The 16,912-nt window shown below is 36.5% G+C and overlaps 1 protein-coding gene across 2 annotated transcripts in view; it reads left to right on the top strand.

Annotated features, from left to right (window-relative positions):
- The window catches only part of SLC9D1 (solute carrier family 9 member D1), a 33,387-nt gene that overhangs the window by 11,150 nt on the left and 5,325 nt on the right, over nucleotides 1–16,912 (top strand). The window contains exons 6-11 of one of the 2 annotated variants that reach the window (XR_014949778.1): nucleotides 1,996–2,088; nucleotides 3,207–3,393; nucleotides 4,336–4,453; nucleotides 5,064–5,259; nucleotides 11,183–11,333; nucleotides 16,285–16,439. Coding sequence is in view for 1 of the 2 variants with exons in the window: in XM_021545556.4 (XP_021401231.2) it covers nucleotides 1,996–2,088; nucleotides 3,207–3,393; nucleotides 4,336–4,453; nucleotides 5,064–5,259; nucleotides 11,183–11,333 (745 nt within the window). In the remaining variant the exon portion in view is untranslated. The remainder of the gene's footprint in view (nucleotides 1–1,995; nucleotides 2,089–3,206; nucleotides 3,394–4,335; nucleotides 4,454–5,063; nucleotides 5,260–11,182; nucleotides 11,334–16,284; nucleotides 16,440–16,912) is intronic. The other variant, XM_021545556.4, reaches the window with a different exon arrangement.

The following is a 16,912-nucleotide window of genomic DNA, read 5'->3' as shown; positions in this document are numbered from 1 at the left end:
TTGTTGTACACGATTTCTGGGTTGAGAATGTCTGGAAAGTTTGATTACTTAGACTGAGAAACAAGTTTGTAAGCTTGGCATGAGAAAGATACCCAACAACTAATATTCAGGACACTTACATTGATGAAGATTATGTGGTCAGAACAGGTATGAAAGAAATTTCTCAAGGACAGTTTAAGTGACTTGTCTTTTTCTTGTGGAGGTGTGATTAAACATTATTCACCTGGATAATACTTTTGTTGACTGGGTCTCTTTTTCATTTCCTAAAGAAGTTGAACGACTGAGGAGATGAGGAGGCAGGTAGATTCTAATCTGGCAGAAAAGATGGTTTCCATATAAATACATAGAAAAGAAATACTAGGATTTTGGAATAAAATAGAATATTCCAGTCAACTGCCTGGACACTTCAGGGCTCAACAAAAGTTAAATCATATTATTAAGGGTGTTGTCCAAATGCCTCTTAAACACTGACAAGTGTAGGGCATCAATCAACTCTTTAGGAAGTGTGCTCCAGGGTTTAACCACCCACTCAGTAAAGAAATGCTTCCTAATGTCCTGTCTGAACCTCTCCTGGGGCATCTTTGAACCATTTCCACTCATCCTGTCAGTGCATACCAGTGAGAAGAGGCACTCAGCACCTCCCTGTCCACTTCCCTTCCACAGGAAACTGTAGAGAATGATGAGGTTGCCCCTCATCCTGCTTTTCTCCAAGCTGGGCAAACCCAGAGTCCTTAGCTGTTCCTCACAGGATGTTCCTTCCAGCCTTCCACCAGCTTTGTCCTCCTCTGGATGCATTCAAGGGCCTTCACATCCTCCTTCCATGGTGGGGCCCAGAACTGCACACTGCTCCAGGAGAGGCCACACCAACATGGAACACAGCAGGATAATTTTGAGTGACTGGTGATGCTCTGTTTGATGCACCCCAGGATGGGGTTTGCCCTCTGGTGTCCCACACTGAGTCTGCTGTCCACCAGCACCCCCAGATCCCTCTCTGCAGGGCTGCTCTTCAGCCACTCCTCTCCTAATCCATACTTGTGCTTGGCATTACCCCATTCCAGAGGGATCAGAATCCAGCATTTTGCACTGTTAAATAATTTCCTCCCATTAATCATTGCCTAATGCTCCAGTGTATCTACATCCCTCTGCAAGGCATCTTGTCCCTCAAATGACTGAACAGCATCTCCCAGTCTGTTATGAGCAGCAGACTTGTGAGTGGTGTGTTCATCTCCTTCATTCTGACATTGATCGTGTATGTATCTATGGAACAGAACTGGCCTGAGATCCCTGACGGTACACCAGTTGCCAGCCAGAAGTATGCCTACTTTTCTGTTGTGATGAGGAAGACAACCACTTTTCTTGCTGTTGGATCCTTCTCTCTGTAGCACAAAGGCTGGTAACTAGGCTTGTCTGAGAGATCGATGTGTGGAGCCTGTAGGATGGAGAACAGAGCAGCAGACACAGTCTAGCAGAAAGATTATACCAATAGACCAATAAAGTAACTAGCAAGAAGTAGCTTTTGGAATGCAAGCCTTGGAGATTTAATAGTGCATGCATAAAACATAGCCTATTTTTTTTCAACCAGCAAGTAAGCTTACTGTTAAGGAAACTTTCCACTCTGACCATTCACAAGGCTCTCTGCCTTCTTCACCTTTGTGCCCTTGATTATCCCAAAGATTGTTAGTTCACTGGCACTTGTTGCAGGCTTCTACTGAGAGTTCAGTCTCCATCTCAGTGTGCAGCTTGCCAGCCAAGCTCCCTGGGTCAGACGTATTCCTCAACACTTACCAAGAGCAATGAACATGTGCACTTCGGGTTACCAGCACTTTCCCACCAAATTACTGCCTAGTATTAGCCAGGTGATGGGAAAAATAATTGCTCTGGGAACTTCAGATGCCTGTTGAAATGTAATGAGAATCAATTTGTTTTGTAATGTACTTTTAATTTTATATTATAAATTGACTGCTGAGCACTGATTTTTTAAATTTTTTTCCTAAGTCTATTGTACAGGTGGAGACGTTAGGAGAGTTCGGTGTATTCTTCACTCTCTTTCTAGTTGGTCTGGAATTTTCTCCTGAAAGATTAAGAAAGGTAATTTTTTATAATACCCCTGCATTAAGGGATTTAATTGCTAATTACTGAAACTGCAGATTTCAGTTATATTTTAGTTTTTTACACACTCCCTACACTGGTGTAGCTTTGTACATTTTTGAAAAGACACATATGACATTTGCTTCTTCACTTTGGAAAGAATAGAATGCATTATTTATTCAGTGCCTCAAAGAAACCTGTGTTTACTCCCTATTTTAGTGAAACAGTTTGATTACTAGAAAAATCTCTCACAGTTTGACAGTCCATCTCTGCTTTAACATGCACTAATGTGCAGCTGCTGTTATGGAGTGTCAGTGATGTTTGCCATTCCTGTTATAAAAAAATCCAAAAGTTTAAGTACTGCATACTGAATTGATAATTCATATTCAACTGGCTAATAAACTGATTAAGCAAGTATGTTAACACAATCTGGAGTATTAAATTACATGGCCATTAGAATTCAGTAAAAACTACAAGTTTCTTTTGGTCTTAATTTAAAAAGAAAAAGTTGTAAGCCAACTATAATTTTAATAGTGGAAAGTATGGCTACAGATATGTGAAGACTGTATTAAAGAATTGCACTGTGATCTGTTCCTAAACAGATCATTGTGAGTTTATGATACTAGAAAAACTTTAATTGAAATATGTCACAATTAATGACCATTTAGCTTAATCTGCTGCTTCTAGTCCATCTAAAGTCCAAGATAAAAATCAATAATTCAAGGGTTCCTAAACTGTAGTAGGTAAATTGCTGGTTCAGATTTGCTTCTGCACTGGTTTGGGGCAGGTTACTGGTATTGGTGACTGATTTTGCCATACACATTTTTTCTTCATCTTAGAATGACATCCAATAACTGCTCTTTCATTTGATAATTTTAATGTATTTCAACCCATACTGGACAATTTGGCTGTGAGCTTTGGGAATTTCACCTGGTTTCTGGTAGGGAGTCTTTTGGGGTAGAATATCTACTCAGTGTTGCAAGTTAGTGTGACAGTCTATGATTCTGTGCCCCAGTACTACAGCCCCAAATTACACATCTCTAACTGCTTGTTTGCAATGAAAAGCATTGTAACTTAGCAGTGAGAAAGGTGCCATAAGAACTTGTTTTCTTCTTAAGGTATGGAAAATATCTTTGCAAGGACCATGCTACATGACAGTTCTGATGATTGCCTTTGGTTTACTATGGGGGCACTTGCTCCAAATTAGACCAACACAGAGCGTCTTCATTTCCACTTGTTTGTCTTTGTCAAGCACACCACTGGTGTCCAGATTTCTTGCAGGTAGTGTTCGAGGAGATAAAGAAGGTAAATATGACTTTAAATATGGACTACTGTAGTATCTAATAAAATTCGAAAGAAGTTGATGTTGTAATATTACAAGAGAAGCCAGATAAAAAAAGAAAACAAAACCCACTCTTAAGCCTGGTTTGCAAACAATCATCCTTATTTAACACTGGCCAGTGTGGTGTGTATTCTTGCTAGGAAGTGTACTTGATTTGTAAGTAGCCAGTCCTCTTTGGGCAAAGACAGCGTAGTACCACCGTTGTAGTACTCTTCATTGAGAACTGACTTTACTGAGTGTCTGGAATCATTGAATTTTTTCAGAGATTACCAAGTTAGCCTACTGCTACCTGTTATCAGGGCAGAAAGTTTAATTTAAAAAATTCACATCCTTCTTCAGGAAACAGAAACCAGTTCAGATGGTCTAACAGCTAACAGCTCTTCAAATAGGGACCTTCAAGGGCCATATTTCTAGCTTCTCAAATACTTGTAAATGTTTCCTTTTGAAAGTTTTGACATTGTGCTTTCTTCCACTTAAATCTCCCTCATACAAAGTATGTTAAAGTACTCTTCACGCTCTAGAATATTCATTCTAATGCAAAAATTCAAGGTGTATATTTTACTCATGCTTGCTCAAGTGTGTCTCTTCAGAATAAAGCCTGTATACTCTCAGTAGAGGAATTTCACTCAATGAGTTATTAATGCTTAACTGCTGAGCAAAGTCTATGTTTTTATTTGCAACAGAAATTTCATATTAATGTTTTGTTTATATTTTAGTAAGTCTTCATAGATTAATTTACCTACTAATGGGGAAAAAAATTGTCTGTAAACTGCTTTGAATAACCTTCAGCCCATTAAGAGCTATATTGGGCTTCAATTTGATTAAGCCTTTTCTAGATTTCTGAGCGTTTGCAAGCGTTCATGGTTTCTGATGACTGTTTCCATGACCACTTTGCTGGTGTACAGGAGATATTGACTACAGCAGCGTGCTGCTTGGCATGTTGGTGATGCAGGATGTGCAGCTTGGTTTATTTATAGCTGTCATGCCTACGCTTATTCAAGCAGGAGTGAGCACATATTCCAGGTAAGAAAAAAATCATTGTATGGATCTTCCCTCTACCCCTTGCAATTAGTATGTAGATTGCCAATATGAATGTGAAAGCATTGCAGTTAATGTCAATTCCATGGAAAATAGGCACTCTGTTCTGGGAGATTTCCTTTACTGTTCCTACTTGTGAAGTAGAAACCTGTAGTAGTCGTACGAAAGTAGTTATATGAAAATAGTCTCTTTGCTATAACTGCTTTAATCCTGTGTGGTCATTAAAATTTTGAATAAAAAGTTTATTACTGTAAAAAATCAAGTTAATTTCTTCACTTACTTTATTCCTACAGGGCACGTTTTTGTCAAAGACTAAGCAATAGTAGTGTTGTGCCTACTGGCTTACCTTGGAGATCAGTAAAATAAACTCTTTCTGAGTCACCATGGAAGTAAATTCCATGTTGAATTTACTTCCATGGAAGGAGGTTTCTGGGCACTCTGCAGTTTAGTCTTTTAGTCTTAGTCTTGTTTACTAATATATCTAAATACCTTCCTGTTTTGAGCATTTATGGAATTAGGTATTTTCATTTATGGGGAACTGGTTGGGAAGTATGAGAGCCTTGAAAGAAACTTCTTGTTTGTTCTTCTCTTACAGCATTTTCAAGGAAATTCTGAGAATACTGATACTGATTGGCCAAATTCTGTTTTCTCTGGCTGCTGTTTTTCTTCTGTGTCTTGTTATAAAGACTTATCTCATAGGACCTTATTACCGCAAGTTGCACACAGAAAGCAAAGGGAATAAAGAAATCCTAATTCTGGGAATAACTGCATTCACCTTCCTTATGTTAACGGTAAGCTTTTGAATTGATACAACATTTTTATACATGTGGCAGTTTACTTCATCAGTATCACAAAAGCCATCACACTTAGTGTTATTGCATATACATGTGCCTCCGTAATTATTTGGTTTGAAATTGTTTTAAAACAATCCCCAAATGTGCAGATGATTCCTTTATTATAGCACAGATGAGTAAGAAGAGATACAATTTGAATGTGAATCAGCTGAAATTCTGCTGTTAGCTTTTAATACAGCCAGTTTAGGAATCATGATCTGAGTTTTAATTGTAGGCTACTTCATGCATTTGATAATCATTCAGTATGGGTTTTGAGATACTGATAATGTCATTTGTGACATTTGCTCACAAGTTTCTTCTCAATAGCAAATTCTCAACATGGTGTTACTATAAAATAATTTTTTTTTTTGTGTGAGAGACACACTTTGGTATGAAGTTAAGAAAGTAGAGAAATGCCTTAAGGTATATAGATTTTGATTAATGCTATTGGGTGTAGTTAATTTTCCCCTGAATTCTCCCTTTTTGTTTCGATCTCATGTTTCAGCCTCCTGAAAAACTGTACTGCTGGAGAGCAGAATGTGACAGTTGCTTGATAATGCTGTGGGTTTGACACTCCATTATCCTGAATGTGCAGATTGTTACATTCCCCGAGAATAATTAAGCCAAAAAGTTTCTGTGCCTGTTTTCTAGGGGTGTTTGCTTAGTTACTACAGTCCAACAGGAAAAGCTGACCTTCTTCAAGAAGGTTTAAAATAAGTTAGTGAGACTTTAGTTAGTGACTTCTGTATAAGTTAAAAATTCCATTGCTCTAAACAGCTATTCATATTTCAAATGTGTCCTCTAATAAGAGAAGAAACAAAACTAGTTTCACCTTTTTAGTTTCTAACAAGCAAACATTACAGTTGTAGCACTTTTTTAAAATAAAAAACAGCAAAGAAACCATTGAAGTTGTGTAAAATATTATGGTGTCTAGAAGCAGTTTTGATTTAATTAAAACCATGGCCTACATAGAATTTGGCTTCTTATTCCCAAATTACATTTCAAATATACACAGAGTTTGTCTACATGACTTTGCACAATACATGTGTATACACAAACATGGTGAAGGGAATATGTTTGAGTTTGTTGGATTTATACTGCAAACCCAGGCGGCTTCTTCAGCATTTTCAAAATTCTTTCCTTTTAAAGTTGATGAATAATTTATCAAAGAGAATGCTACAAAGGATACTGCAGGTAACTTCAGTGAACCAGTTGAGATGCTTGATATTCACTGACATTTATAAATTCATTGTAGTAATGGTACAAGTTACATTTTGAACACACAAACTTAAAAAAATGTAAAAAGTGAAAAAGTGTTTGCTTATTGAATTGCATAGGTGAACAAACAAATCTTCTGAAAAACCAATCTTATAGATGGTATAGATGCTGTACTTTGTCACGAGTACAAACATAGGATGAGTGATTGTAATCTAAGCTGAAAAAAAATGTTGCATATCTTTGGAAAGGTTAAATTAAGGTTTTTGGGTGCCAGGTAGGAAAACAATTAAACTGTCACAGATTCTGCAATGATTTTTCTCCTCCTATTTAAGCCAAGCCTAAATATTGAAGGAGGTTATATAATGAATCTGCAAACACAGAATTTTCTATACTGGTGTAATTCTAAAAAAGCTTTTGAATCTGTAGAGGGGCAATAAGAGAGTGCCTATTTCAGCATCCTTAACCAAAGATAACTCTGTGACTCCATTTAGAAAATTTGAGATACATTTTTAAATAAAAGAATTTAATTCACTGTCTAGCATTGTGAGTTACTTTGCAGGGCACATTATATCCAATACATAAAAAAGAGACTAGGAATGATAGGGTGTTTCTGCCTCATGGTATAGTTGCTTATTACATGCTTCAGTGTTGGCTGGGTTTCTGGGGTCCAGCTAAGCTTATTCAGTATTTGGATTCATGTGTAACACCAGCACATGTAATGCTCATTATTTATTTTGCTTGGTTCCTGTGTTTGAAAAATCTCAGATGATTAATTAAACAAGAATTGCCGTTTCCCTGCTGGTAAGGGCAATTTCTGTATGGGAGAAAATAGGGAAGGTGAGACAGTAAGAGGTTCCTATAGTGCAGTGTGAGTAAGCAATTTTCATAGAAGGATTATCATGTCAATTGAGGAGTTTTTAGTATGGTTGTGACTTTTGAGTATTTCTGAACTCAAGTCACTTAGATAACACTGCAGCTTGTTACACCTGCAGATATTTTAGTAAGACTTGGAGCTTAAGATACCCTTTCTGTTCCCAGTATTCTCAGAAATAATTGAACTTCCCGTATCTTTTATCCTTTTATCCAGCTAGTTAGGCAGATTAGGGTTGGGAGGTGGGGATTGTGTCAAGTGCCAATCCTTAATAGTGTAGATGACATTGAGACACAGTTGTGCATCTTTGAATCATGTACCTTATCTTCAGTAACAAAGGTTCAGTAGATCATTATTGTACTTCCAGCAACTCCTCTTCAAGCTTTGAGTTATGCAGATAGCAGTTTGTTTGTTTGTTTGTTTTAATTGATGAACTGTTCTCCTGAATTGCAACATAAGCAATAAATCAAACTTGTGGTTTTAAACATGACCATTCAGGATCAATGGCCAAACTGGCAACTGTAAGTGAAGATTTTTTCCAGGATGAACTGAAGAATATGCCAGCCTAAGGATTCATTGGTGGTGTTGCTTTTTCATATTCTATATGTACAGAAACATTACAAGGAAAATTGTTTAAAACACTGATAATGAAGTGCTGCTGTATTGGAAACCTGCAGGACAACAGTAGTCAATTTTACTGTTTTTTGAAACTGAAATTGTGGAATGTTATAAGGAAAATAGAAAAATATAAAATCTGACCTGACAAGAAGGACAGCAGTTACATTTACATGTTTATAGGACTGTGCAGACACATGGGATAAAAGTAGCTTCTAGTTTCACTGCCTGATAGTTGACCTGGGATGCTGGCAGCAAGTGGAGGCAAATTGCCAGTTTGCTTTATACACTGAAAAGAAAATACAGTGATGTTATTGCAGTACTTTACATATGAAAATGTACAAGGTTTTTGTGCAGTGTCTTATGGATATTGTTACTAGTATTGGAATATCATTCTTTGCTTGCCTGAAGTACTTCTCAATGGCTTATAAACTGCTTATGAACTCTTTTCTTTTTTCAATTAAAAGAAGTTTAAGGAGGAACTGTAATCTCAAATATTTTAGTTAATTATTTCATAAAATACAGTTGAGATGGAGCTTTTACAAGGTTCACTTAAAATTGTTTCAATTTCCATTACAGCTTCACTTTCTTGAAATGCAAGTTTAAAATTCACCTCTTTACTCTTGAGTTACATTTAAGTTACTAAAGCCTAAAATTCTAATACTTTTATTTCCACAAAAAATTTATTTCATTTCACTGGCTTACCATGTTCATTAAGCTTCTGTGATAATCAAAGAGTAGAAATAAGATAGACATCATTAGAGAATATAAGCAAAACAACTGCTGAACAGATGGTTGAGATTTGCCCAGAACATGTTATAGCAGTAATGTTTATTTCTTTATTTATTGATGTGGTGGAACATTTCAACATAAAAATCCAATATTCTAGTGAAAGCAAAGCAATCCTTTCTGAATTGGAGTAAAATGAGGCCCTTGAATACAACTGAAAACTAAGTTATGCTGAGAAAAGCATGTGAATTGACAAAGTTTTTCATGTAATTTTGACTGAAAAGGCTTTCTGTAACGTAAGAGTTGAGAAGAGGACAGTGCAAAGCCTGGGGATTAGTAGTGGCTAAAGCTCTGTTGGTAAATGCTGAACATTAGAAGTGATGCAAGCAGAGAGGGAATACTAAATGCTCAAGACTCTCCAGGTTTTGCTTATGTAAAAAACTCTGCTGTGAATGCCTTCCTTTTCTAACCTAGTTGATTCTGTAAATCTGAAGAACAAATTGGAGGAGGGGAGAGAGTCTTAAGCAGATGATATAATTGCTTGGTTCTTTTCTTGCTCTCTGATACACTTTACACTCTTCTGTATGTAGAGTGACCTATGGCTTTTGTAGAGCTGAAGTTAGAGACTAGACAAGAAACAGTAAATCTTGCCTGTTTTTTTACTAGGCCCTTGAGCTTATACTTGGCTTGCCATAAACTGAAGAAATGTAATTCAGTTTTTATGCTATGGGAATAAATTCCCAGTTAGACTTGCAGTTTGCTCCAGTTATGTCTGATGCCTTCTGAACAAACATGTTTCTTTCACACTCAAATTGCTCCTTGCTTGAAGAGTGATACTCACAACAGTGCACTATCATTCAATTCTGGTACAAGGTATGCTGCATGTCTCCCTTTATGGTAACCTAATCCCGTCCGAGGGAATTTTTAAAATATTAGTTATAAAAGTTTTGATGTAGAGCTCTGTTGCAGTTGATAGCACTAAAGTATGGGAAGATTATAGCTGAGTAGTAAAAATAATTCCAACTTCATTTGAATAGACTATATTGGACCGTAATCATCCACAAGAGGCTATGACTTTTAAAACAACTAATGTATGATTGAAAAGAACTTAAGTGTTTTCTATTTATAACTGTTTCCTTAATTTTATTCATCTCTTGGTGATTTTAAAGTTCTTCATTTATATATTGCCTTCTTTTCTCTTACAATTTTAAATTGTTCTAAAAAGCACTGAAATTCCTTTTGTTTTAAAATGAGAATTACTTTACCTTTTTTGCTTTCATGATCAGCAACTAATTATATTAGTTGACAGAACCAATTTATTACCTTAAATAGCTTGCAATAAATTACAGAGCGTTATCACAAATACAGTTACGTGATGAGTATTCAGACATTATTGTTTCAATACACAAAAGTCTTGGGTGTTATTTTTAGGTGCCATCTTATGCATAGTGTGGAGACATTTATTTTCTTTTGCACTCCTCCATTAAGTTCTTGTTGCCTGAGTTTTTGTTTAATATCTTACAGTAAAACATCATTCAAGATATAATGAATGGTGTCCATAAATGTGCTATGGTGTATTCTTGCTTAATCTAAATTAGAATAAAACTAAGTAGTTGGTTTTAAATGTTCTATTAATATTAATAACGTTGTCCTTTCTCAGCAAGATGACCATCTGCAGCTGCATGACTTTGAAGTAATTATTTTAAAACATACTTTATACCATACCATACATTAGAAGTGCAGTTGGCTTTTTTTTAGCGTTCCAAACCTTGCCTTAAGCAGTTGCTTTGTGTTTTGTTTAGTCTCTTTACATGTTTCATCTCTTCTTCTAGTACAGCATTAAAATATTAAAAAAGAATGAAGCAGTCTGATTCTTTCAAGTAGTCATTGTGCTTCATTTCAGCAGTTTACTTTACACACTTAAATGAATCCTTGTTCAGTAAAACACTTTGGAATCAAATTTACAATAATAAAATATTATTTACGCCAGGGACTTCTGCTAGATTGAGACTATTCTCCCAAATATAAGCTTAGATTTTCATTTTTCCCTCTTGTTTGACAGCTGGAAAATAACTTGTTCTTATGCTTTATTTCACAGCCTCAGTGTATTATGTAATCCTGATTCCAAAGCTGCCATAGTCTCTCTCTGACTTGTGAGTTCAGATGCTGTCTGTAAGGGTCATATGAAATATTGCAGTGTAGATTAAGAAATTTTTTTTGGTTTTGTGGGAAAGGACATAACATAAAGGGATAAACCAGATTTGTGAGTCTTCAGTATAATACAATAGTGCAGAACATTGATATACATACATTGAGTTCTGTTTGTTGTTGAACTTGCATAAAGACATAGTAATTTCCTGCATTTGGTATGATGTAAAGTTTTATAGTTTCACTTTGAAATGGTATATAAAGTCACTCAGCAGTAGATTCTCTGTTATTCCTTAACAGATCACAGAGCTGTTGGATGTTTCAATGGAGCTGGGATGCTTCTTAGCTGGAGCTCTGATCTCTTCTCAGGGTCACATGGTAACTGAGGAGATTATGTGCTGTATTGAACCAATACGTGACTTTCTTGCCATCATTTTCTTTGCATCTATAGGTAACTTCCAAGAAATCTTACTTTAAATATTTGATACTTATATTTAATATTAAATAATGTTAAATCTATGCTATACAAAAATATATAATATATAAAAACATAGCTTACAATATGGGTGAGGAGAAAAAATATTGTCTATAATGTGAGGGGAGGTGAGAGATTTTATTTTGTTAAAATACTGTACTGTTAATTGATCACAACATTGGTTTGCCTTTGCTATTACTTTAAATGTAACATTCAGTTTCAGAAGCCATTTCGATGTTGTACTTCCAAGTCTTGGTTTAGTGTCAGTTTTTCAATGTTAATTCTGAAATCATCTTACTTAAAACATGTAACTAAATATCTTAAGATAAAAGGCCTTGTTTTGGTTGTTGATATGTTGGAGTTTTTTTTAATGTTCTCTTGCCTTTCCAGCAGCTGTATACATAATTTATACTAAAATTGTACTACTATTTGAGTCAATTGATGAGTAGATTTCAGATTTTTGTGATTTAGTTTTCTATAGAAGCAGAATGTCATAGTGTCACAATTTTGTATAGCTTGTTTCTTTAGAAATTTAGTTGGGAGGGTGTGATCTGCATGTTCTCAATGCAGGGAAAAAATAATTGAAAGAAGATGTATCTCAGACATTACTTGAATGCCAGCTAAAATGCAGCATTGCTGTATAAGATGAGGGAGTAACTCATTATGCTTGATATCCAAAAGGAGTTAACTCAGAATACTTACAGTAAATCAGTAACCTGCTTTAGAACTGCTGCGTTCTCTGGCTGTCTGTGCATGCCCCAATGTGCTTTGTCTAAAGGAGGCTGGGACGTCACTGAGGTGCGAGGCTGCCGTGGGTGAGGAGGCAGCCCTGTGAAAGCACTTGCCTCTCCCTGTGGATTGTACAGGAGGTGCATGTCCCTGTGCTGGGGACTTTGCAGTCTCTAAGAGGGGTTTGGATGTGGCCTGGTGCACCAACCCAACCTCCTTCAACCCATATTTACTCAGAAAGTCCTAGGGTTTGGGGCTTGGATTTTTTCAACACTACCCTTGGTTTTTCTTCTGCTGTTATTTTAAGTTTTTAATCGTTCTTTTTATCTCCGTGTATTTATTCATATAACAGTAAAGTCCCATCATCAGCATACTTTTAATGCTTTTCCTTATTATATACCTGTTTGATACTCTTTGTTTCTTAACAGAAAATAAAACTGGTGGCTGTCAAAACAAAAATGAAATAGCTATGCTTGCCAGTCTTAATTTTATTTTCATTTTTTTTAATGTAGCCCATGATAATACCTTCTGGTGATGAGTCAGATTACTTAGTAATAAATATGTTTATTTGAAAAACTTGTTTTTTAATAATGGGAGGACAGTGATAAACTCTGATGAAACTTGGGCTTGTGTAACTGACAAGCTTGCATGAGTAATTGCTAAATGCTTGCAGATGTAGGTTGTTTATGTGTTTCAGTAAAGAAGGTGATGGAATGGATAGTGTTATCAGGAATATGAAGCATGACAAGTGATTATAAGCCCAAAGTTAATTTTGCAAGGGACTGAACAAAAAACCTGTCTTACACTCTTGTGGCTGCATAAATAAGACTTTACTGGAGTAAAAGAAAATAGCAATATGTCAGTTGGCATGCTTAGCTAAACTCCATACAGCCTATATTTTACTCTAAGAAAATTATTTTAGTAATTCTGGTACAGATTTTTGTTTTAATCCTTTTAACAAATGTTGCCATTATAATTGCAAGAAGGAGTAAAAAGAAAATTGTGTAACAAATTGGTGTGATTTTACAGAAAATTAATATTATTCCTACATCAGAAGAAAACCGGCTAAAAAATCAGAATTATGTTACAGGCCTCTGACAAAATTGTGATAATTCTTGCTTGTTTAAAAAAACCAACCAACAACAAAAACCCCTCCAAAACTGACAAAAAAAAACCTGCCATCCTCAAAGAAAGTCCCCTTCATTCCCAAATAAAAGTTAGCCGTCGCCCCCCCTTTACTTTTAATTACTTTTAAATTTTGTGCTTAACAGTAAATTCTATGACAAGGAGGTAGGTTTTAAAAGGAGCAATGTGATGTTGCAAAGAAAACCTGAGAAAACAAAAAGTATTCCTTAACTTTTTTTCTTACTAGATTTCTTTTTAAAGTTTTCATGCTTGCTCTCTACCTACATATATACACATGCAAATTATGTATATATATAAATATATAGAGATTTACTGTGTAAAATTATGTAAAAGCCACAGGGAAAGATTCTTCCTCTCTGCTTAAAGAGAAGGTTTGTTTGTTACTATATGCAGCAAGCACCTTATAGAGAGCAGAAACACTTGAGCTCCTGAGGAACACCCCTGCAGTAGTATCATTTCTGGTCCCTTTAGAATAAAGGCACAAATGGAAAAAATTATCTTAATTGAAAAGTGACTGTAAATATGTCATTTGGAAAAGTTCATTCCCATTTTGCTCATCTTAAATGCCCGCTTTTCTGTTCCTACTACAGAAATCCTTCTGGTGCCTAAAAGCTGAGCTGAATAATATTACTTGCTCATGTAACATCCATAGCAGTGGATCTGCCGTTAGCTTGACCTGTGCAATGGTACTGCTTTCAAATATCCGCTTGGGTGCATTTGTGGCAATAATGCACCTTTGCAGTTAGGCATTAACAGCTGCACTTTGAGTTACTCTCTATCTGTACATTTGTTGAGGCCTCTAGGTGTTCTTCAAGGTTCCTGGCACTCTTTATGCCACCTACTGAGGTTAGAGAGTTTAGAGAGTTTCTGTTAAGTTCTGTCCTTCCTAGTAGTTTTGAGAGAACATCTTGACCAACCCCTTAGAGCCACATTTTGGGCACTTTCCTTCTCATTTCTGTTTTTGTACCTAGTGTACATATCTTTACCCATACAGCATTTGATTTTGTTTTGATTACGTTTTAGAAAGATGGAAGTGATCTTGGCATGGACTGTTTGACTGTTTTAAAAAAGCTCCATTTCTTTTTTAGTCTATATGTGGAGTATAGAGTTTGAAACTGGGCATCAAGACCCTCTCTGCCACTGGTGAGGTAACAGATTACTTCCCCTGACTGACAAGTTGTGTGTTCTCAATGTGCTCTACAGATGTACCCACCTGCCAGGTTCCATGTTTCCCTTCCGGGTAACTCTTGTGATCAGTGTTGGACCTTGAATGCAAGATGCTGAAAACCCTTTAACAGCTCAGTCTTTTTCTTCAGAAGATGGGTGATGCTGACACTGCCAGCACCACCACTGTCCAGAACAAACATGCACACAAGGATTGTCCAATGAGCCTCTTTATACTTCCATTGAATCTGAAGATCCCAAATGTAATTTGTTAGGTGGCATGCATCGCCTTCTTCTTATCCATTCAGCTCCACTGCTTTGTTTTTCTGAATGGAGCACAATGAAACTTGAAGGTTTCATGCTCTCAGAACTGACAATAGAGTCAAAAGGACTTCTGGCGTTCTTTGGAGTCCTTGGAGTCCTTTTGAAGGACTTTGCCCTTTGGAGAAAGATTAAGAAGATTGGCTTTCCCCTCTGCTACTTAATGATCTAGCCAGGGCTTGTAGTATTTATTGCATATGCAGGCTATGATCTTAGGACTCTTAGTAGACACAGACTTCTTAGTAGACACAATGCATAGCTAACGTGATTTTTCTGAGTGATGTCCTGTCTTGAGGATGTGTCAGAATTAATTCTACTGACTCCAGTTTGACTCACAGAGTTCTGATTTTTGTACTCTTGCTTGCCATCAAGGATCTCCAAGATTGCTTTTTTGATGTTGGATCTAACCGGGATGTGGTCAAGACCTCTGGATCTTCACATGCTGTTTAGAAGCTATCCATCAGATTGGTAGAATCTGTGTAATTGAGGAAAGAGGGAGTTTACTTGTTAAGAAAAAAGTACTTTTAAAAAGATTGTGAAAAGTCTTGCCTGTAATTGTCCATAGAACACATAGCAGCTTGTGTGAGTGAACTGTGCTTTTTGGCTTGACAGTGATGCATCCCAAAGCCTCTGTTCCAGCTCTTTGCGAACACTGCTTGGAGCTCAACATCTGGTAGCTTGTGGTCAACACTGTAAAAGTGTACCTGTTATCCTAGCTGTTGACTGCTGGGCAGTGTGACATGTGCTGATGACACTGCTGAAGTTTTTGAGTTATTTGAAGTGTTTCTTCCATGTTAGATAATGATTTCAAAATTACTTCTGAGCTTAGTCGAAGTTTGATCAAAACTATTGCAATAGTTGGCCATATTCATGCACTTTCTGCCTATGAAATGAATATTTTGATGGTGTTTGTGTTGTCAGGAAGGTGCCATGTGCTTGCATAGAAGTTTAATAGCACTTCTGTGCTTATCCTGGGTTTTCATCTAGGAATGGGGTGAAGGTCTGTACTGACCATAAGAATGATGGGATTTATTTCCTTCAACAAAAGTCTGTTTTCTCGCATGTTGTTTTGTCTGCTCAGAATAGCATATGTGACAGGTTTAGACTTGTTTCCACCTTGCAGACACTGTCCTCCAAAGAATTGGTATAGAAATCTGCTCTAGTTTGTGCTTCAGCTCTTTGGAATATGGCAATAATCTCCACACTGGGCAGCTGTTCAAATGGACTTCAGACTGCCTGCGTGCTCCAGAACTGAACACACCAGTAGTGATGAGAGCACTCAGTTTTATTTATAGCCTCTCTTGGAAGCCTTCAGTTCTAGATCTGACAGAATTGTCCCTCTTATCAAACATGCCATTGCTATGGGCTGTATTTCTCTAATTGCTTTTCATGTATTTTCTGAGGTCGACCTAAAGGTGAAGGAGCACTGTGGATATGATATTGCAGTGAAACTACTTGCTACTTCCACATGCATCTGTGCATATATGTGAATTTCTTTTTTTGGTGTGGTTTTGGTCTCTATTCTGCTGTCTCTCTACTTTGATAGTCTTTTGCATTTGCCTTTCAGCAGTTGGAAGGAAATAAAGAAATAAAGAAAAAAGAAATGAAACAGGGTGTGTGCGTGCTGACTGGGTGGCACCTGTGTAAAAATCTCTGATGTAATTGAAGAAGGTTTCCATTGGCAATTGAATGTGCATCCAGATAAAGCCCTGTGAAGTTACTGTAAGTCTGGAAGAGATGACAACTCTTGGTTCTCTACACCTCATCTGGATCTGCAGCACTACAGGGAGGGAAAATTAGTGGAGCCTTGTCCTGCATCAAAATAAGAAGTTACTTACAGCATTGATTTACATGCCTTATGCTTTAGAAACCTAAAGTCTTGTCCTTCATCAGAAATAACTGGGCTGGAGAAAAGCCAACTATTATGAATTTTTCCAGAACACCACCATTATTTTGATTTCACTTTTTAGAAGCTTTTATGAAGAAGGAATGAGCTTCCGAAGACAACGCAGTTATTTTTGCCTGTAGAAGTTCTGCATACTTCAGGAGATAAAAATGGGCTTAATTCTAAGATCATTCTTCAGTGACTCTAGGATTTCTCCAACAAAATGTTCTTTTTCTTATGTTTAATATTTGCAGGATTTAGTTTTATGTTTTGAGTTCTTTGTGGTTCTTGTTACCTTTCTTTATATAAT

The sequence above is a fragment of the Lonchura striata genome, chromosome 1, assembly GCF_050655825.1.
Source record: "Lonchura striata isolate lonStrDom1 chromosome 1, ASM5065582v1, whole genome shotgun sequence".
NCBI lineage: Eukaryota > Metazoa > Chordata > Aves > Passeriformes > Estrildidae > Lonchura > Lonchura striata.
The sequence above is the reverse complement of the archived record's forward strand: the minus strand, read 5'-3'. Positions and strand labels throughout refer to the sequence as shown.